This window comes from Pan paniscus, chromosome 20 (genome assembly GCF_029289425.2).
Source record: "Pan paniscus chromosome 20, NHGRI_mPanPan1-v2.0_pri, whole genome shotgun sequence".
Taxonomy (NCBI): Eukaryota; Metazoa; Chordata; class Mammalia; order Primates; family Hominidae; genus Pan; species Pan paniscus.
The window spans coordinates 40,597,522-40,620,155 of NC_073269.2; the positions used below are offsets into that span (position 1 = coordinate 40,597,522).

General features: G+C 44.0%; 1 protein-coding gene across 4 annotated transcripts in view; it reads right to left on the reverse strand.

The window, feature by feature from the left end:
- Nucleotides 1-22,634, reverse strand: part of SCGB2B2 (secretoglobin family 2B member 2) — a 101,073-nt gene that overhangs the window by 12,889 nt on the left and 65,550 nt on the right. The window contains exons 3-5 of one of the 4 annotated variants that reach the window (XM_063600126.1): nt 4,935-7,024; nt 4,607-4,791; nt 1,078-4,034 (exon numbers count right to left, since the gene is read on the reverse strand). The exons of the other annotated variants lie outside the window; for them this stretch is intronic. Coding sequence (XP_063456196.1) covers nt 3,990-4,034; nt 4,607-4,791; nt 4,935-5,181 — 477 coding nt within the window. The 5' untranslated portion in view covers nt 5,182-7,024 and the 3' untranslated portion in view covers nt 1,078-3,989. Of the gene's footprint in view, nt 1-1,077; nt 4,035-4,606; nt 4,792-4,934; nt 7,025-22,634 lie in introns of those variants that run through there. 4 annotated transcript variants of the gene reach the window in all.

The following is a 22,634-nucleotide window of genomic DNA, read 5'->3' on the forward strand; positions in this document are numbered from 1 at the left end:
GAGGCTGCAGGGAGGAGTGGAGGGGGAGCTGGCAGGATGGGCCAGGGTTCCCCACACAGGCTCAGTGGAGAAGGGCTTGTCATCATGGTGACCCTTTGTGCTGCAGCCTAGGGGGTGAGACCTACAGTCATGGACCAGATCCCAGGGCAGTGTGGATGATGGAGGAGGAGGGTGAGTTCAAGGCAGGTGTGGGGACAGAAGATGTGGGCCTCCAATGACCTGCACAGGGCCTGCATTTTATCCTGAGGAAGGAGGATCAGGAGCCCCCGAGGGCTTTTCCTGGAGCCGCAGGTTCTGCCATGGAGTGCAGGGAAGGTCACTCTGGCAGCTGTGGGGATGGCCTGGAGCCCAGGGAGTTGGTCCTAGAGGAAGGAGGCAGCTGCCATAATCCAGGTCAGAGTCAACAAGGACATAAAACCACCTGCTCATTGTTTACTCATTTCTTCATCACAAGTTCTCTGAGTATGTCCTTGGATCCAAGGCCTGGGAAACCAGGAATGTGGGTATGACCCCATTTCAACCGTGAGAATGGCTTTGAAGCCTATTGTCCCTAGACCACACCTGAGGATGTTACCTGGCCCACTTTTCTCACATTACACAGGAGAGGACTGAAGTCAGAAGGGGTATGGTTTCCACCTCCAAGGTCCTGCACAGCCCAAGGACACAGGGCCTGGAGGAGGTCCCAGGTGTCCTCATGTCGTGACCTGACCTCTCTCAAATGGAACATGGATCTCAGCTATGATTCTATTTTCCATCCATCCATGCACTCATCATCCATCCATCCATCCATCCTTCCATCCATCCATCCATCCGTTCATCCATCCATCCATTCATCCATTCATCCATCCATCCATCATCTATCCATAGATGCATCTATCCACCTATCCATCCAACAATCCATCTGTCCAGCTATCCATCTATCCTTCCATTCTTTCATCTGTTTCAGAGACAGCACTTCCTACATTTGGGCAGCAAGACTCTTGTTGAAGAGGATGTGGATGAGGCATTTCTGTGGGTGCCGGAGAAGCTCCATATAGTACTAGGTTAATATTACTAAGTTATGGCTGAAATTCAATATTCTATGAAACATACAAGTAGGGAATATAATTCCTTATACCAACAATACAGAGATCATCACATATTAAGAATAACAGAATCGTAAGCATTTTAGTTAAAGTAAACTCTCACAGGACATTGTCATTTTAAGAAATTACTCAATTTCAGGACAACTGACAGATCATGGGTAGACTCATCTTCAGTGACAATTATTTTCTAACATTTTCCTTATTCTTTCAAACACATGTGAAATGCTTTTGCATCTCAAAGTATTTATATCAATAACATGTTTGTCCAAATTACTCAGGGCATTTCTAATTCTTTTCATTTACTTCTGGTTGAAACTCTCCATCTTTGATTGCTACAAGCTGAGTTTTAATTGAGACTGAATAAGTAGCATGATCTGTATTATTTTCTTTAGCTCCACAGATTTAAATTCCATTGAAATGCTGAAATTTACATGTTTTTGTCTCCAGGCCCAACTATTCCATGAGCTCCAAACTAGAGCGTCTCACACCCCCTGTGTCCCGTCCTCCTGGATAGCTAATGGATGTCTTGGATGTGGGAAACTTATCCAGGCAAGCATGGGACTCTGGATCTTTGCCCTAAACCTGCTCCTCCCCAGGCTTCACCTTCTCAGCAGTGGCATCACATCCAGCCAGCTGCTCCAGCCCAAATGTGATGAGATCATTTTGATTCCCCTTCTCTCCACATCCTCTCCCCATATTCAATTCAACAGCAGGTGCTGTCAGTGCTGCCCCAGCCTCTGTCTCCCTCGTGTCTCTCCAGGGCTGCACTGTGACAAGGCCACGGTGTGTACCTGGACGGCCATAGGGACTCCCAGTTGGTCTTCCTGCCTCTACTGCCGCCCCCGTTGCTCTATTCCAACAGGGAAAGTGTGACCTCGTAAGTCCTGCTCATCCCCTCCCAGGATTTTTCACTGCACATGGAAAGGATCCACCTTTCTGCAAGGTCCTGCGTGACCTGGCACTTGCCTCGTTTTCTGACGTGACCTCCTTCCCTGCTGCCCCTTGTTCCAGCTGCACTGGCCATTTCTCCAACACAACAAATCCTTTCTCATCATGCCGCATTCCCTGCCCCAGACCTTCACCTGGTGGCTGCCTCAGGTTCTTCAGGACTCAGGGGAGATGGTGTCTCCTCAGATGCCTTCTGGGACCACCTGACCAATGTGGCACCTCAAGCCAGTCCCGCCTGATCACATTTCCCTGTTGGGTGGTCCTTGTGGTTCTCATCACTATTATAATTTTCTTGAGCTTTGCAACCCCCTCTTCACCTTGGATGTGAACTTCAGGGAAGCAGGGCCGTCACCTGCCTTGTTTTCCACTGGGTGCCCGGCTCTGGGAAAGGGCCTGATGTGTGGCAGGGGACACTTCTTCCCTGGCTGAGTGGATGGGTGATGACTGGGATGGAAAGTGCATTAAATGAGGCCAATTCTGGGGACAGAGGGGAGATGATGTGTCCTGAGATGGGGGACTGAAACGTGTGACCTGGGAGGAGATGACGGCTGAGGGATGACAAGGAGAATGGGTGGAAGGGAGAAAGGGCATTTTGGGCAGTGGGAGTGAGGGAGGAGAAGAATGTTGAAAGGAAATCTGGGAGTGCAAAGATAGGGTGGTCAGCAGTGGAGCCTTGTCCTGGCCAGCCGTGTGTGCCCTGCTGAAGGGTGGGTCTGCACTTGTAGGGAAATGAGCTCTCAAAGATCCAGGAAGAAAGAAGATCCAGGCTGGTATTCCCATGGAAGGGGAGTGAGGCTGGAGGCAGGGAGACTCAGAGGGATGGAGGTCTCGCTGATCTGAGCAGGAGGGAGGGACAGGGTTTGGAGGGTGTCATCTGAGAGACACCTGGGTGGGAGGGAGAGGGAGGAGTCTAGGGCGGTGTGAGCTGATAGGGGTAGGCGACCACCGCCTGGGAGGTCCAAGGAGCCTGCGGAAAGGGCTTGAGGTTTGGGGAGGGACCTCCCCCAGAAGGAGTTGATGGAGCCTCATCAGTGTATTGAAGGCCACTGAGACCTCCATCGAGGATGAAATCAACTGAGGGGTGAGGTGGGAGAGAGGGGCCGTGTTTGAGGGTGGCACTCGTTCCCTGTGACCTCAATGTCAATGTCCCCTGTCATGGTGACATGGCCACACAGACCCATGGCCTCATGCAGATTGCCTGGTCCCACCAGCCCCAGGAGCAGAGCTGAGCTGCAGGTATTTATGGGGACGCTGAGGCTTGTGACTTAGCCAGGGGGGTGTGATTTCCCAGCCTCCAGCATCCCGAGTCCTGGGGAGCCCTGGAGCTTCTGCATTGAGGTGTTGTGGGGTAGAGGTAGGGGGAGAAAAAAGGACGGCTTGGGTAGGTAGAGATGGAGAAGTGTGTTAAGGTTGATTTCCTGGATTCCGAAAACAGGCATATCGACTGGACACAGTGGCTCATGCCTCTAACCCTAGCACGTTGGAGGTTGAGGTAGGTGGATCATTTGAGGTCAGGAGTTTGAGACCAGCCTGGCCAACATGGCAAAACCCTGTCTCTACTAAAAATACAAAAATTAGCCAAGCGTGTTGGTGTGTGGCTGTATTCTGCTACTCAGGAGGCAGAGGCAGGAGAATCGCTTGAACCCAGAAGGTGGAGGCTGCAGTGAGCCAAGATCGCGCCAATGCACTCCAGCCACCCTCCTCCCCGCCAAAAAGAAAACAGGCATGTCTATGCTACACCTGTAGAGTTTTTCCTCAGTCGCATATTTTCACACTGGGACCCTGGTCACACTCTGCATATGCGGTCACAGCCAACCCCACACAGATGCCAGAACACAGAACTGAGCTGCAGGTGTTTATTGGGGTCTCTGTAGTGATGAACAGAGCCAGGCCAGGAACGTGGGGAGCCCCAAGGAAGGCAGGAGGGCCAATATCTGATCTGCAGGGGTCCTCAGATCAGAAGGCTGCTTCTATGCAATCGTTGCTCTGAAGGATCTTCTTCTGTTGGAAAAAGAAAGAGAGGAGCCGGTGGCCTCTGTGAAAGGCTCCCCAGACTCATCGTTATTGCCCGATCCCCGAGCTCAGAGGAGCTCCTTGAGTGTGTCTGCTTGTTGGGGATCCCAGGCTCTGGACAAAGATGGTGGATGTGGGTTGTGCCTCCTGCTTGAGTGTGACTCTGCATGTGTTGGTGTAACACGTGTATGCATGTGTGTGGGCAGGCATGGGGTGTGTGTGTTGCTGTTAACAGCGTCCTGTGTGAGTGTGTGTTGCTGTGTACTCATCATCAGTGCTTTGGTGCAGTGATCGTGGTTCCCTGCATGCCTAGGCCTCTCCCGGGCACCAGGGGCAGAGGTTCTCCCCTTGCAGAGTTGCAGCGTCTGGGTCGAGGACTTGGAGAGGTGAGGCAGGAGGGCCCTGTTGGGGCAGGTGGGGAACTTCATCTGATTTTGGGCATCCTGGGATGTGGCTTCCTGCTTAAAACGTGGAAAGCAGGATGGAAGGCAAGTGCAGGGAAGTGCAAGCCTGGGACGTGTGGCCATGTAGTGTGTGCAGGTCCTCCCGGGCACACTCACAATAACAACTGAATGAGCAAATCTTTCTGTCACGGAGACATTGGCAAAGCATTGCTGGACCTTGAGGAAGGACTCCTCTGTCAGGGGACTGGGGTTGTAACGAGCAAGCTCCTCCTTCAGGAGGTCTTGGGACACATCAAACACAGCATTCGCAAGCAGTTTATCGATATCCAGGCAGGCATCCCCTATGGAGGATGAGGTGAGATAAGAAAGCAGAGGAGGTCAGAATTCAGCGAAACCTCCCATGGCCAATGAGACCTTGGGATGGTGATGAGAGTGAAGGAGCAGGGCCACCGCTTCCTCCCAGCCCTGCTCACCTCTTTCTTACCCAGCTGGACGCTGCAGATCAGAGCCAGCAGAAGAGCACAGGCAGCGGATGTCACCCTCATGACAGCGGAGTCTGGTCCCAGCGGCACAGGCAGGGAATTTGGCGATGGGTGAGCTTTATGTATATCTGAACAAGGGACACGCCTCTTCGTGTGTGTGTGTGTGTGTGTGTGTGTGTGTGTGTGTGTGTGTGTGTGTGTGAATGTGGTCAGGGCAGGTCTGCAGAGAGACCCTCGGCCCTGGGCCATGCTGTTGGGGTGGCAGCGTATCAGGAACTGGACTCAGCATGCAGTGGGAGGGGTTGGGTGTTGTGACATTCTCTCTGTCCTCCCTGGAGCTCCCTGGGATTGGGAGCAGGCTGAACACTGGTGTAAGCCTGCAGGTCTGAGTGTGCATGCACATGTGACCCTGTGTCTTGGCAAACGTGTGTCTGCACTTGGCACGCCCTAGCACAGAATCTGCCACTGAGTGCTGGCTCAACAAACATTTGCTAAGTGAGTATGTTTGTCTGAATGGATAGTACATTAGGTGCAACTTTTGAGAAATCAGCAAACTGTAATTTGGATTAAAAGAACATTATCTGGAGTAAAACACAGAACCTAAAGGACATGAGATGTAGCAAGTGTGTTAGGGACACATGTGACACAGTGAAGGGACCCTACATGTTGGGGACCAGCCTCAACACCACCCATAGGGTACCCGAAGTCTGGTGGTGACAAAGGATTGAGAAGAGACAAGTTAAGAGTGAAAGGTGGGGAGCCAGGGGGCCGGTGCAAAATGTGGAGGCTGCAAAAGGCGCCGAGCTCTGGTCTCCACACTATTTATTGAGTACAATCCCTTAGATCTAAGAAGCAGATGTTCAGGGAGAAACAGCGAAAGGGTGGCAGTGCGTCACAGGCATAATCTATAGCAATAGCAGTTTAAATGAGTCTCCTTTATGCTCAAACAGCATAACTTTAACTTATCGGAGAGTAGCTAGTAGGAGCGGCCTTAACTGGGAGCCTGCACGTCTGTCCACATTCCAGTGTTTCAAAGAAGTGTCTTTCTCCCTGAGCACAGTGTTTACAGAGAAGACAGTGGGTCTTGCTCTGAGCATGGGAACATGATGGCAATTAGGAGGCTTTCCTCCTCAGAGGCCTTTTGTGGCTTTCCACAACTTATTCCCATATTTTTATGGCCAGTTTATACAGGCACCCCACAAGCCCTTTTCCCAGCACCTACATATGAGGGAGCTGATGTTACTCACGTGATTTTTGTCTCCTGACAGGACCCTAAATTGTAAGTGTGACCCCAGGGGCAGAATCAGCAGGTGGGGACAGCTGGGGGTGGGGAAGGCAGCAGGGATGCTGACGCTTGTACACTCGGGTGCCAGTGCCGCTCCAATAGCGGTTTGTGCCCTACTTTGTCAAGGGAGGGTCTGGCTAGGAGCACCTGAGGGACACGCCCGGTGCAGAGGACACTAACTGGGCTGCTGAGAGCCATGTAGAACCGCAGAGCAGTTCCTAGATTAGGCTGTGCCACCCAGACTGAGTGGGCTCACCTCGGCCAGGCATGAGCCGTCACTGTGCACGTACAGAACCTCATAGTAGCGCCCAGGACTTGGGCCTCTTAAAGGACCTACCCAGCATTGGGTAGGACTTAGAGTGGCCGTCACCAGTGGCAGGGCCCTGAACGCCCCCACATTCCAGTTGTAAAGTTGAGTGGATGAGTTGACAGTTGGACTGGCAGACGCTGAAGCAGGGGCTGTGGCTGAGCAGGGAGGATGGAGACCACTGCCACTCCCTGGCCGGCCACCTGCTGTGTCGTCCCTGCCACCTGTGGTGCCTGCAGCCTGGGCTGCAACCTGCGCAGTGCAGGCGTCCATGCGTGCTGAGACTCTCAGCCGGCTCTGTGGCCTGTCATGTTGTGTGTGCGGGATGAGGCTTGGGTGCACGTGCGTGAGAATGGGATTGTGTGCGTGTGAGTGGAATGCGCTGGCAGGATTCCACCCACTGTGTGGGGTGGAGGGTCTGTGATTATATGAATATGAGGTTGTGATTGTGGCTGGGAGGGGCTGTGTGGCCGCCTCTGCCTCTGCATCTGGGTCTGTGTCTGAGAAAGAAAGGGAGAGATGGGGGAGGCCTGGTGTGGGGACCCAGCAGGGCAGGGACAGGGGATGTTTCCTCACTTTACACCATTTGGGGACCCTCCCCAGGGGGAAAAGCCAGGTACAGTGGAGAAGCACTGTCTGAGTGGGCTTCGTCCTGGGGACAGAGGCTGGGAGACTGCAGCTGAAAGGTGTGGGCTCCAAGAGGGCCGCAGTGGGGCTGAACAGCAGAGTCAGGGAATAGAGGGCCTGGGAGCAGAGGGCCGCCCTCCCTCCATCTTCCTTCCTTCTCTGGACCCCAGAGCACTGTGTCCCCTCTCAACCCCCACAGCTGCAGGTGGAGCCAGCTGGAGGGGTCTCTAGAGGGAGGGGGGTCCTCTGAGGGTAGAGAGGGCCAGGAGGCTTCCTGAGGACCTGAGGCCCCTCTGGGCCTCCCAGGGCTAGGAGCATGTCCCTCCAGTGGCTGATCTGCATTGCCCTGGGAGGGACATGCTCAGTGATGGGGTTTGTGTAGCTGTCACTCAATCACCTGCCTGTGCCCAGCCACTCACCTGTGACTCCCATCAGCCCCACCCAATACACATGTGGGTCCTCAAGTGCTATGAGAGGAAGTTCCTGCCTGTGTCACATGCATCCATCCCACCCACCACACTGCAGGTTACAGGACTGCCCCACAAGAGCCACCATGCCCACCTGAGGTTACCTGGCACACAGGTATCCTCACCTGCATGACATGACCAGATCGTGCACTTTCTATGCCAGGGCCAGGGCAAGCTTGCACCTTTAGCCCTGGGGACACTGGGGGTGGTGGTGGTTGGAGGCCAGGGAAGTCACCAGGCTGGAGACATCATCTACCTCCCTAGAGGGTTTGATATCAGACATCTCCCGTGCACCACTTTGAGCCATCTCAGCCTCACCTGGGACTCTGGCTGGCACTGGGACCAGCAGTTCCATGAAGGTTTAGACCATCTCTAGGCTTAGGAAGGGCCTCCCTTGTCATCACTGTGGTCCGGGCTATGCGCCTTGTGACCAAGGGCTCTGGGCAGCAGATGCAGCCAGCCAGAATGTGTGGGCGAGGGGCCTGGGCACAGGAGGGACGCGAGGCCTTCCCTGCACCCTCATGGCCACCGTTTCAGAGGGAGGACAGCAATTGTTTGGTTTTGCCCTGTGAGCAGCAGCAGACAGCAGGGCCCAGGGCAGGTCCAGGGCCAGACAGGCATCCCATGCTGCAGCCTCGAGGCCTCCAGGGCACATGATGGGGCCGGTGTGGGGGCATCTCTTGTGCCAAACACCTGGGCAGGAAGTGCCCTGGGGCTGGTGGGTGGGTCAGGGCATTTTCAAGAGCCATGTTAGGATAGAGAGTCCTGGAGAATGGAGTGAGGGGGCAGAGGGGGCAGAGAATGGAGGGGTCGGGGAGACTGCTCCCACTGCTTTCTGGCTTCTAAGTGGCGGTGATGGGTGGTAGGTGAGTGGCAGAGGGGTCAGCGGGGGCTGCAAGACTGAGCCAGGGAAGTGGAGGCAGCAAGAATGCAGGCCTTGCCTGAGGCTGACTCGGGGCTAGGAATTCTCAGAGGCCAGGGCCCTAGAGCTCCCGGACAGGGAGTTTGCAGGAACAGTGACGCAGCACACACCACGGCACAACTCGACACAACACAACATGGCACAGCAGAGCAGCGTGCGGCACACTGGGCTGCAGCAGAGCGTGGAATGGGGTCTGTAGGGTCTAGGGAATTATGGAGCAAACTGACCTGAGCCCTGTCCCTCAGCCAAGGCACAGGCACTGGCCTTGAGCCACCCACTTCCTTGTGACAGCCTCATGCCCTGGCGTCCTTGGGGCTGAGGATAGGGCTGGGGCTGCTGTCCAAGGTGAGGTCACTAGAGGGGACTCTAATCTCCAGTTGTTTGAGGAACTTGGGCATCCTGCAGAGGATTTTTGGACACCTCAGCCAGGCTTCTGGGGTGGTGGGGTCTGGACCCAGGGGGAAAACCATGGGGCATGGCTTTGCTGGGATGGGGAGGGTAGGGGCAAGAGTGCAGCTGGGTGTGGCCCTGTAGGCACAGCATGTGGCATCTGCCAGTCCCCATTTCCTGCCTTGCTTCCAGCCTGTGCTGTGATGCAGGAATCACTTCCTTGTGACAGGTCCGTGCCCTGGTCTCTCTGTAGGTGAGACAGGGCTGGGGCTGGTGTCTAAGATAAAGTGTGACTCTAATCCCCTGCTTCTGATCCCCAGTTGTTTGGGGAACTTGAGCATCTTCCAGGGACCCAGTGGTGTAGATGGGATTCCTGGGCTGTTTAGTCAGGCCTCTTGCCCACGTGGCCACATTGGCTCCCACTCAAATCTGGCCTTGGGGCCTGTTTGGCCTCTGCTTACCAAGTCCTGTGGTTCTCTGCCAGGCACCATTGGCTCTGCGGCCAGGCTGGCACCTGGAGAATGGCCTGCCCCCAAATCCTGCACTCCTCCCAGCTCACCCGCTTTGCTTTTCTCCTGCACTGGGAATTGGGAGCCAGGTTTATACTGCGAGAGGAGCTCCCTCAACTGTAGGTTCACCTTAGAGTTCTGGGACAGGTTTTTGTGAGATGAGGCTTTCTAGAAGGGCCTGGAGCTGGTGAGCCTGCTGAGCAGGGAGTGGTCCCACAGCAGAGGGATCTATGGTGGAGGAGTGGGATGGGTGGGGAGGACGACCCAGCTGTGGAGGAGTTGGGGCAGGCAGGTCACATGGGTGCAGCTCGCCCTTTCTCCTTCTCCCCATCTGTATTAGTCTCTTTTCATGCTGCCAATAAAGACATACTTGAGACTGTGCAATTTACAAAAGAAAGAGGTTTATTGGACTTAAAGTTCCACGTGGCTGGGGAGGCCTCACAATCATGGTGGAAGGTGAAAGGTATATCTCACATGGTGGCAGCAAGAGACCGAATGAGAGCCAAGCAAGACAGGTTTCTCCTTATCAAACCATCAGATCTCGTGAGACTTATTCACTACCATGAGAACAGTGTGGGGAAAATCCCTCATGAATCAATGATCTCTCACTAGGTGCCTCCCACACATGTGGGAATTATAGGCATACAATTCAAGATGAGATTTGGGTGGGGACACGGAGCCAAACCATATCACCATCCTCTCTTCCCTCCCTGTCCTCTCCTGTCTTTTCCTCCCTGCCCTGTTCTCTCCCTCTTCCCCCTGTTCCTCAGTCTTCCTGCCTCTCCTCTTCCTTCTCCATTTCTCCCCTTCTTCACTTCCCATTTCTCCCTTTCCCTCCTCCCCTGACCTCTAATCATCTTTCTATTGTGACATAGAACACAAGTATGGAGACGTACACACCATGTAAAGTGTATCTTAAGTGATTACTGTAATGCAAACCTCACAATACGCCCTCCAGTTCAAGAAAGATCATTGTGAGCCCCTCAAGGCACCAGCCTCACCTCCTAGAGTAGACCACTGTCCTGATTTTATGGTTTTTTTAAATTATACTTTAAGTTTTAGGGTACATGTACACAACGTGCAGGTTTGTTACATATGTATACATGTGCCATGTTGGTGTGCTGCACCCGTTAACTTGTTGTTTCAGTGGATGGTTTTTCTACCTAAACATCTTCATATACAGTAAACGTTAATTTTGCTCTTTTACAATTTATATGGCTGGGATCGTAATGTGTCTGTTCTCCCGTATCTTACTTTTTTGTTCCCCATTGTTGTTGATATTCATCCATGTTGTTATCTCCATTGTTTAAGTCTACCCTGGTACACTGATTCTATTATCATGAACAACACTGTAGGGAGCTTTCATATGTTGATGTCTTGTACACGTTTATATTCACATTTGTTGGGGTTTGTGCCCATGTGTGGAATTTTAGGTGATAAGGCCTTCATATTCTTGACTATCCTAGGAAACAGGAAACCTTGAAAGCAGTTGTACAATGCACTTCCCCAGCCACACTGTAGTATTTCCTGCTGCTCTAGATTGCCACAATCTGGTATCGTCAGTGTTGTGTGAACCATCTGGTAGATAGGTGTCAGGGGCATCTCACTGTGGTTTCCATTTGCATTTTCTGGTGTAATGAGGTTGAGGCCTCTTCATGTGTTTATTCGTCATTTAGTGAAATGTGAATGGAATCTTTCTTCCCATTTATATATTGCATGTTCTTTTCTATTTTTTCCACCTCTGACTGATTTGTAGGCGTTCTTTCTATATTCTTGGTAAGAGCCCTTGTTTGGTTAGTTGTTGAAAATGTCTTCCCCAACACCACTGTGGATTAGCTTTGTATGTTTTAATGATTTTAATAAAAAGAAGTTTAAAGTTTACTATAATTAAATTTATCAATGCTATATTTCTGCTCGGGGTGTGGTGTGTGTATGTGTGCATTTTGTTTATGTAAAAAACATTCCTATCTCATGGTCATAAAGATATTCTTTTACATAAAGAGTTGTAAGGTCTTTATTATTTTGCCTTGTCCATTGAGGTCTATAATCCACATGGAATGGACTTTTGTGTAAGGTGTGGGTAAGAGTCCAATAACTTTTTAATTATTTAGATATCCTGTTGTCCCAGTACCATTTAGGAGAAGATAATCTTTATTCTACTGCTCTGTGTCCTCTTTGTCAAAAATCAAGTTCACCATAGAGGGCCGTAGTTTGCTTCTGAGTTCTCTATTTTGTCTCACTAGTCTGTTTGTCTGTCTCTATGCCAATGTGGCACTGTGTTGACTACGCACTAAAGCTTTAGTTCTTGACTCTGGTAGAGGGAGTCCTTCCACTTTGGCCTTGTTCCTAGAGTGTCTTTGCTGGTTTTGGCCCTCTGCATTCCCATATAAGTTTAGAAACAGCTTGTTGAATTCAATTTGGAGAGAACTGAAATTTTGATAATATTGAGTATTCCTCTCCATAAAGCTGGTACATGTTGCCATTTATTTTGGTCTTCCCTATTTTCTCAATAATTTTTACCTATGTATCTCTGTACCACTCATATGAATGTATTAATTTATTTATTCCAGGGCACCTGCTATTTTAATGCCATCGTAGGTGGTATCTTCTCTTAAAGTGTACATTTATACATGTATGTGCTGTTGTATAGGAAATTTTAATTATTCTATATTGTTTTGTATTCAGCATTTAAAAAAACTTTTAACATTTTATCTGTAGATGCTCTAAGACTATATATAACTCTATCTAATGCCTATTTGTTTATTCCTCTTCAATCCTCAGATTTTTACTTGTCTTGCTTTATTGCATTGTAGAATCTCTAATACAGTGTTGGGTAACAATGGTGAAAGTAGGCTTTTTTGTTTAGTATCTGAACCCAAGGGGAAGGGTTTCTTGTTTGTGTTTTGTTCTTGACAGCTTTTTATTTTATAATAATTTTTAAATTTTGGCACAGTTTCAGGCTTATGAAAAGCTACAAAAATTTTAAAAAGTATCTCTGGATACCCTTCATCCAGATTCAAAAGGATAGCTTTTGATATTTCACCATTACATAGGAAGTTTAATGTAGGATACTTTTGGTAGACACTCTTTGTTAGATTAAGGATATATTATTTTATTTCTGTCTTCTAAGAGCATTTTTTTAAAAAAGGAAAGATGATGAATTTTAGAACACATCTTATTTACATTTAATAAAATGTGCATATAGTTTTTTCTTAGTTCTGTTAATGTGTTCAAGTATATCAGATGATTTTTCAATGTGAAACTTGGCTTGCATTTCTGGGATAAATCTGCCTTAATCGGTATCATTATTCTTTTCATATATAATCTCATTGACTTTGCTAATATATTGTGTGGAACATTTTGTCTATGTCTTGAGTGGTTGGATTTTGGTGTCAGGATTATACCAGCCTCATTAAATGAATCAGGGGATGCACTGGCGGTTTCCATTTATTCTAAGAGATCTAGTCTACCCTTTCCCCAACCTGCTCCATACCCCAGAACATGGCCTTTTCTGGACTGCGTCATTTGGCTACGTTGCCCTTTGTTTTTTTGTGGGTTGATACATTGGAGATAAGGCGGGAAATGAAAAGGAAGAGGAGGGTGAGATGAAGTAATTCACTCCCAGCTGACTTCCCTTAGGGCTACAGGTTGACAGTAGCTGCACCCCTCTACTGATGGTCAAAGGTCCCGTGTGCTTGACCTTTCCTGCAGTTACTGGTCTCAGTTCATTGTAGTAATAGCTCCTTTTCCTTATCTCCCTTTAGATATTTTGCTTTTGCTAGCCTTGGGTGTTTTCTTATTGGCTTCTTTTAACTTTGCTCACCCCACAGCCAAGAGCCATTCATTAAACTCTCCTCAGGTGTCCCATGTGAGTTTGCCATTTCTTTCCTGCAGGGACACTGATGGATACAGAGAATGAACCATCATTTTTTATTGTTTGGAAGAATTTGTGTAAGGTTAGAGTGGTTTCCTCATTAAGTATTTGCCAGAACTTTCCAGAAAAACTATCTGCATGGGATTTTCTTTGCAAAAATCTTTAAAAATTTTAATTTAATTTTACAGATAATTAGAGGACTGCATGGCCACCAGCAACAGTTGCAGATTCTTCTGGGCAATAAAACTTACAGGCACAATAGATGTTCACCTGACTCTAAATTAACTTAGATTTATGAAAGGACAAAGCAAAAGCATGTTCAGCATTTTCAGTGTTATTGGTGGGGTGAGAGATGTCCAGCAGCAGCAGTCTAACATTTCACACCACCATTCAGGAGGATAGTTATTTGGGAATTGAAATTAATGTGCACGAGGCTCACCTTGGCATGTTCATGTATCACTGTCTGATCCAGAATATCTTACAACACTGGAGGGCAGCTCCATGTCCATGTTAGTTCAGGAAGGTCATTGCCTTGCTTTCCTGACAGTCTTTTACATGGTCCTAATCATGTCTTCATTCAATGTCCATACACCACTCACTGCCCTCCCAATTCAGGTGCAATCCCCCAAGCAAAGCTTTCACAATAAACAATGCCTGAAATGCAGCATTTCTCATTGATCTAAGTCCATTCTAAGGAGGCAGTGCTGGAGGAAAATAAGAGCAATGTCATTATTCCAGGATTAATTATAGGGAAAGAGCCTAGGCCTGCTGTTCACAGTTTGCCCATAAGGACTATGCAGGATTTCTCTTTCTTCTCATGTCAGTATTTGAATATTTTTCTTGGAATTTAAACACTTCACCTAATTTAAAATACAAAGTTTCCATAATATCTTATTTTTTAATGTTTTGTTACTTTTTTTTTTTTTTAACAGATAACATCTCACTATATTGCCCAGGCTGGAGTGCAGGGACTATTCACAGGTGAGATGATAGCTCACTGTAGCCTCAAACTCCTGGGCTCAAGCAATGCTCCCACCTCAATCTACTGAATATACTCTAATTTTAATGGCTGAAGGGTCTTAGGGAGATCTCCTTTTAAATAATTTATTCATTATTTGTGTCTTTCCCATTTTTCTTTTTAATGTCTCCCTTTTGGTAAGTTTGTCAGTTGTTAGCAGATTAATTTAATGTTCAAGAATATTTACTTTGTGCTGCTGTATTGCTAGAGAGTCTTTTACATGATCCTAATCATGTCGTCATTCAGTGTCCATACACCACTCACTGCCCTCCCAGTTCAGGCGCAGTTCCCCATTTCCCCTCACTCCATTGATATCAGGCTCAGCCATGTCCCTAGATTTGGACAATGGGTGTTAGCAGACAATAGGGAGTTAATTGCTTCAATAGGACCATGCAGTTAGTCTTTCCTTCCCACATCCCTGTGGTCACTATGAGATTACCTTTTCCTTAGTAAGTGATGGTTCTTTAGGGTGAGCCCCTGAATGAATAGATGTTGATCAGATTTGAGCCCAACCTACAGGAGTGGCCAAGTCCTACCAGGCCCACAGCTTGAGTGTTCACCATCTAGCCAAGTCCAGCTTATATCAGCTGAAACACCAGCCAAACTACAGCACATGAGTGATCATCAATGATTGTCATTTTAATCTATTGAATTTTCAGGTTGTTTGTGACACAGTAAAAGTGGGCCAATTGAATCCTTACTTTCTATAGATATGAAGAGTTTGTAATCATTTTTTTATTGATTTCTATGAAAATCGCATTGAGATCAAATTATATCCTCTAGAGATTTTAAAATCTTTTGAAATTTGTTGAGATCTACTTTATACTCTAATACATGGTCAATTTTTTTAATGATCCCCATGCAGTTAAAAAGTGCATATTCCTCCATTATTACATGCCTTATTCTATTAAGTTGTTCCTAATTGTATTTTTATATCTTGTATATTTTTATTTTTATTATAACAGCTTTAATGAAGTATAAATGACATATAAGAAGCATGTATATCTAAAATGTACAACTTGTAACTTTTGACAGTTGTGAAAACCAGAAAATTACCACCACAATCAAAATATGAACAGATTCATCTCTTATGAAAGTTTCCTTTTACCTCTTTAAGTGCCTGTCTCCTGCCTCTTTGTCCCCTTCCTTCTTTCTAGGCAACCACTGATGTGCTTTCTGTCAGTATAGATTAGTTTGCATTTTCTAGCACTTCATGTACATGGAATCATACAACATGCACTGTTTTTGGTCTGAGTTCCTTCACAGATCTTATAATCTTTCGGCTTCATTGGTCTTGTGTGTATCAATACTTCTTCATAGCTTTTTGAGTCTTAAATGTTAAAAAATTTACAAGCAGCAAACTCACTCTTTTTGATGTGCACTTCCATGAGTTTTGAGAACTCTGTCTTATGTAGGTTTTGTATGGATGGCTGGAGTCGTAGGCACTTCCACTACAGTAGAGATGTTGCTTCCTAACTTCAGATACTCCTTGTGCTGTGCTTTTGTAGTCAGATGGTCTCCTTGCCCTTAATCCTGAGTGGCCACCAGCTTGTTCTTCATTCCGGTGGCTTTGCCTTTTCCAGAACTGCTTATCAATGAAATCATGTAAGATGTAACTTTTTGAGTCTGGCTTCTTTCAATAATTTTCTCATTGACAAATTCTACCTATAATCTTAAAATTTTATTTATTTATTTTTTGAGATGGAGTTTTGCTCTTGTTGCCCAGGCTGCCAGGCTGGAGTGCAATGGTGCGATCTTGGCTCACCGCAACCTCCGCCTCCCAGGTTCAAGCAATTCTCCTGCCTCAGCCTCCCGAGTAGCTGGGAATACAGGCATGTGCCACCATGTCTGGCTAATTTTTTTTTGTATTTTTTTTTTAGTAGACACGGGGTTCCTCCATGTTTGTCAGGCTGGTCTCGAACTCCTGTCCTCAGGTGATCCACCCACATCAGCCTCCTAAAGTGCTGGGATTACAGGCGTGAGCCACTGCACCCGGCTAATCTTAAAATTTTAAAGGTATCAATGTATCTTTGTTCATATTCATTTTTTCAGATGTTTTAATTACTGGAAATAAGATTACCCAATTTGTTTTTTTAGAAATCTGGTTCTTCTGTGTCAATATATTTAATATATTTTTACGTAGTTACTAAAAAAAATTTTTTTAATTGTATGTACATTTAAAAAAAATTTTAAAAAAAATCTTACGTAGTTTTTTTAAATTTTACCTACTTTTAAAAAAATTTTACGTAGTTACTAAAAAATTATTTTTAATTATGCCAGCTTTATTGGCATAATTGACAAATAGGAACTGTGTATATTTAAAATGTACAGCTTTAATATATATATTTACAGTGTGAAGTGACCACCATACTCAAGGTAATTGACATATCCATCATAGATTTAAGATCATATTTAGAATTTTAAAATAAAAAGGTATTGAAGTCAGCCAGACTCAAAGGCTACATATTGCATGATTTCATTTATTAGCAATTCTGGAAAAGGCAAAGCTATAGGGATGAAGAGCACACCAGTGCCTACTAATGATTAAGGGCGGGGAGATTATTTGAGTAAAAAGGGAGAGCACAAGAAACTTTTTGAGGGGTAGGAAACAGGTTTTTCTTTCTTTTTTTTTTTTTTTTTGCTGGTGAGGACACTTAAGATACAAATTTTTAGCAAATTTCAAGTACAACAGCTTCTCCCTTTTTCAGTTTTGCTTTCTGCAGTTTCAGTTACTCGTGGTCAACTAGGGTCCAAAAATTGGTGCGGCAGTACAATAAGAATTTTCAGAGACAGACAATGACCAGATTTATACAACTTTTATTACAGTATATTGGTATAATTGTCCTATTTTATAATTAGTACCTGTTAATCTCTCAATTTATAAATTAAACTTTATGATAGGTATGGATGCATTGTAAAAAAAAAAGCATAGTATATTGTATACAAGGTTCAGTACTATGCATGGGTTCAGGCTTTCACGGGGGATTGTGGAATGTATCCCCTGCAGATAAAGGCGGACTCCTCTCTACAATAGAGTATTATTAATCGTGGTCATCATGCTGTCCATTAGATCTTCAGAGCTCACTTACCTTGCATAGCTGAAACTCTGTACCCTTTGACCAACAACTTCTCACTCATTCATCCCCCGGCTACACTTTGCCCCAGGCAACCACCATTCTACTCTCTAATTCTGTGAGTTCAGTCATTTTAGATTCCACATAGAAGTGAGGTCGTGCAGGATTTGTGTTTCTGTGTCTAGCCTATTTCACTAGGCATAATGTCCTCCAGGTTCATCCGTATTGTTGAAAGGAGTAGGATTTCTCTCTTTTTTAAAAGGCTGAATAGTATTCCATTGTATATTTTATAAAACATAGAAAGATAGATGGATAGACAGATAGATAGCTTTTGTGTGTGTGTATATATATCACATTTTCTTTATCCATTCATCCATCGACAGGCATTTAGGTTGTTTCCCTATCTTGGTGACCATGAATAATGCTTCAATGAACCTAGGGGTGCCTATCTATTGATCTTATTTCCTTTAGATATATACCCAGAAGAGGGATTTCTGGATCATATGGTAGCTCTATTTTTAATTTTTTGAGAAACCTCCATTTTGTTTTTCATAAAGGCTGTACCATTTTATATTTTTACCAATAGTGCACAAGGTTCCAATTTCTTCACATCTTTGCAAACACTTACAATTTCTTGTCTTTTGGATAGAAACCATGCTAATGTGTGTGAGATGGTATCTTGTGGTTTTGATTGCCATTTCCCTGATGATTCGTGATGGTGAACATCTTTTCATGCATCTGTTGGTCATTTGTATATCTTTTTAGGAAAAATGCCTATGCAGGGCCTTTGCCCATTTTTAATTGGATAGTTTTTTGCAATGAGTTCTATGAATTAATTACATATTTTGGATATTAACCCCTTATCAAATATATGGTTTACAAATATTTTCTCTCATTTTTTAGGTTAATACCTCCAGCTTCATCTTCTCACTCAGAATTCTTTTGGCTTTTTGAGCTTTTTTGTGATTCCATAAATATTTTGGGATTTTTTTTCCTTTTTCTATAAAAAATGCCATTGGGATTCATGGAATCTGATGAGGATTGGCTTGAATCTGTAGATCACTTTGGGTATTATGAATATTTCAATATTTATTCTTTAAATCCATGAAAGTATGAAGTCATTTTATTCAGTTGTGTCTTCTTTAATTTTCCTCATCGTGTTTTATAGTTTTCAGTGTGCAGGTATTACACCTCTTTGGCTAAGTTTATTTTCAAGCATTTTATTCTTTTTGTTGTTACTGGAAATGTAATTGCCTTCTTATTTTCTTTTTCGGATAGTTCATTATCAATGCATATAAACGTCTCTGACTTTTGTATGTATATTTTGTACCCTGCAACATCACTAGACTTATCAGTAATTTAACAATAAATTGTTAATTATGCTCACCCTACAGTGCTATAGAAAACTAGAACTTATTCCTCCTATCTAGTTGCACTTTGTACCATTAATCAACCTTTGGCTATAATCCCCTCTCCCAAACTTTTCCTTGCCTCTAGTGACCGTTATTGTACACTCTCCTTCTATGAGATCAATTTTTTAGCTTCTGCAGATGAGTGAGAACATGCAGCATTTATCTTCTGTGCCTGGCTTATTTCACGTAACACAATGGCTCCAAATTAATCCATGTTGATGCAAATGACAGAATTTTATAATTTTTTATGGCTAGTGTCTCACTGCATATATATACACGTATATACGTGTATATATATACGTGTATATACACATATATACATATATACACATATATATAAATATATACCGTATTTTCTTCATCTTTTCACTTGTTGATGGACACTGAGGTTGATTCAAATCTTGGCTGTAAATAGTGCTGCAATAAATGAGAGTGCTGCAATAAATGAGAGTGCTGCAATAAATGAGTGTGCAGATATGTCTTCGATATACTAATTTTCTTTTTTTCTTGGATGTATACCCAGTAATGATATTGCTCGATCATATGGTAATTCTATTTTTGTTTTTTTGAGAAACCTTCATAATTGAAAAGAACGGAATTGATGATGGACATTCCTATCAACAGTATGCAAGAGTTCCCATTTCCTTGCTTCCTCACTAGCATCTGTTATCTTCTGTAATTTTGATAATACCCATCCCTACTGAGGTGAGATGATAGCTCATTGTGGTTTTGATTTGCATTTCCCTGATGATTGGCAATGTTGACTGTTTGAAAAATACCTGTTGACCATTTGTATTGTCATCTTTTGAGAGATTTTTATTCAGCTAATTTGCCCATTTATACATCAGATTATTTGTGTGTTTTTCCATGTTGAGTTGTTTGAGTTCCTTGTATATTCTGGATATGAATCCTTTGTCAGATGAATAGTTTGCTAATATTCTTTCCCATTCTGCAAGTCATCTCTTCTCTCTATCGATCATTTCCTTTGCTGTGCCGAAGCTTTTTAGTTTGTTATAGTCCCGTTTATTTTTTCTTTTTTTTGTTTGTGCTTTTGAGGTTTTCTCTATAAAATCTTTGCCAAGACCAATGTCCTGAAAATTTTTCTTCATATTTTCTTCTAGTAGTTTCATAGTTTCTGCTCTTACATACAAGTCTTTAAGCTATTTTAAGTTGATTTAAGGAAAAATATGATTAGAGATGGATGTCTGGTTTCACATTTTTGGCATATTAATATCCAATTTTCCCAGCACCATTTATTGAAGAGACTGTCCAATCCCCAGTAAATGTTCTTGGCACCTTTGTTGAAATTATGTTGATGGTAAATATGTGGATTTATTTCTGTGTTGTCTATTTAGTTCCATTGGTCTATGTGTCTGGTTTTATGCCAGTACAATACTATTTTTTTTAAAAACTATAGCTTTATAGTCTATTCTGACTTCAAAAAGTGTTATGCCTCCAACTTTTTTCATTTTTCTCAGGGTTGCTTTGGTTATTTGGAGTCTTTTGTGGTTTCATACCAATTTTAGGATTGCTTTTTCTACCTCTGTGAAGATGTCATTGGTATTTTTATAGTGATTGCATTGACTCTGCAGATTGCTTTTGGTAATACGCTCATTTTTACAACATTAATTCTTCCAATCATGAACATGAGACATCTTTTCACTTTTGATGTCTTCTTCACTTTCTGTCATCAATGTTTTATAGCTTTTTTGGTAGAGATCTTTCACCTCTTTGGTTAAATTTATTCTTTTTTTTGGTGGCTATTTTACATGAGATTGACTTCTCGATTTCTTCCTTTACTAATTTGTTGCTGATGTGTAGGAATGCTACTGATTTTTGTATGTCGATTTTGTATCATGTGCCTTTACTGAATTCCTTTATCAGTTATAAGAGGTTTTTCTTGGTCCTTTTAGGGTTTTCTATATACAAGATCATGTCATCTGCAAGCAGAGACCATTTGGCATCCTCCTATCCAGGCTGTATGCTCTTTATTTCATTCTCTTGCCTAATTGCTCTGGCTAGGACTTCCAGTACTATTTTGAATAAAAGTGATGAAAGTGGCCATTCTTGTCTTGCTCCAGATTTTAGAGGATGACATTTCAACTTTTCTTTATTCAGTATGATTTTGGCGATGGGTTTGCCATACATTTATTTTATTATGTTGGGGTACATTCTTTCTATACCCAGTTTGTTAAGAGTTTCTATAATGAAGCATTGTTGACTTTTATCAAATGCATTTTCTGTGTCTATTTATATGATCTTACAGTTCTTGTTCTTCCTTCTGTTGATGTGATGTGTCACAAGTATTGATTTGTATATTTTCATTCACAATCCTTGTATTCCTGGGAGAAATCCCACTTGATCATGGTGAATTAGCATTTTGCTATGCTGTTGAGGTTGGTTTGCTAGTATTTTGTTGAGGATGTTTGTATCTATGTTTATTATGGATATTGGCCTATAGTTTTTTTTTTTCTGTATGCATGTGTCCTTTTGTGTGGTTTTTCTATCAGGATATACTGGTTTTGTAGAGTTTGAAATAATTCCGTTCTTTTCAATTTCTTGGAAGACTTTGAGAAGAACTGATATCAGTTCTACTTAAATATTTTGTAGAATTCTGGAAGGAAGTCAGTGGAGTCTGGGTTTTTTCTTTGATGGGAGATATTTTATTAGAGATTCAATCTCATTACTTGCAATTGCTCAATTCAGGAGTTCTGTTTCTTTTGGGTTCAATCCTGGTACATTTTATGTGTCCAATAATTTACATATTTTCTGGTTGGTTTTCTAATTTGTTAGCTTATAGTTATTTGTAGCAGTCTCTAATGATATTTTGTGTTTGTGTGATATCAGTTGTGATGTCTACTATTTCATTTTTGGTTTTATTTACTTGTGTCTTTTTTCTTGTTTCATAGTTAGTCTGGTTAATGGTCTGTTGATTATTTTTATCTTTTAAACATAACCAGCTTTTCATTTTTTGATCTCCTGTACTGTTTTTTAGTCTCAATTTTATTTACTTCTGCTGTGATCCTTATTATAGTTTTCTTCCTACTAATTTTGGGTTTGATTTGTATTTGTTCTTCTAGTTCCTTGAAATTCATTGTTAAGTTTTACTTGAAATCTTTGTTTTTTTGATGTGAGTACTTACTGTTAAACTTCCCAGTTATTGATTTTGCTGTGTCCTATAGATTTTGATATGTTGTGTTGGTTTCATCTGAACTCTTTCTACTTTTTAAATGTAGGTATTTATCATCAAAATTTCTTGTTTATATAGCTTCTGCTGCATCCCCCAGGCTTTTGTATGTTGCATTTCTATTTTAATTTGTTTCAATAAATTTTAAAATTTACTATTTTTTTGGGGGGGGGGATGAAGTCTCGCAGTGTTGCCCAGGCTGGAGTGCAGTGGCACGATCTTGGCTCACTGCAACCTCCGCCTCCTGGGTTCAAAGGATTCTCCTGCCTCAGCTTCCCAAGTAGCTGGGATTACAGGTGCCTGCTACCACACCTGGCTAATTTTTTTTTGTATTTTTAGTAGAGACTGGGTTTCACTATATTGGCTAGGCTGGTCTTGAACTCCTGACCTCGTGATCCACCTGCCTTGGGCTCCCAAAGTGCTGGGATTACAGGCATGAGCCAATGTGCCTGGCCCAAAATTTACTTCTTAATTTCTTTATTAACTCATTGTTGAATTTTCATATATTTGTGTTTTAGAAAATTCATTTTTTTTTTTTTTTTGGATAGTCTCACTCTGTTGCCAGGCTGGAGTGCAGTAGCATGATCTTAGCTCACTGCAATCTCTGCCTCCTGGATTCAAGTGATTTCC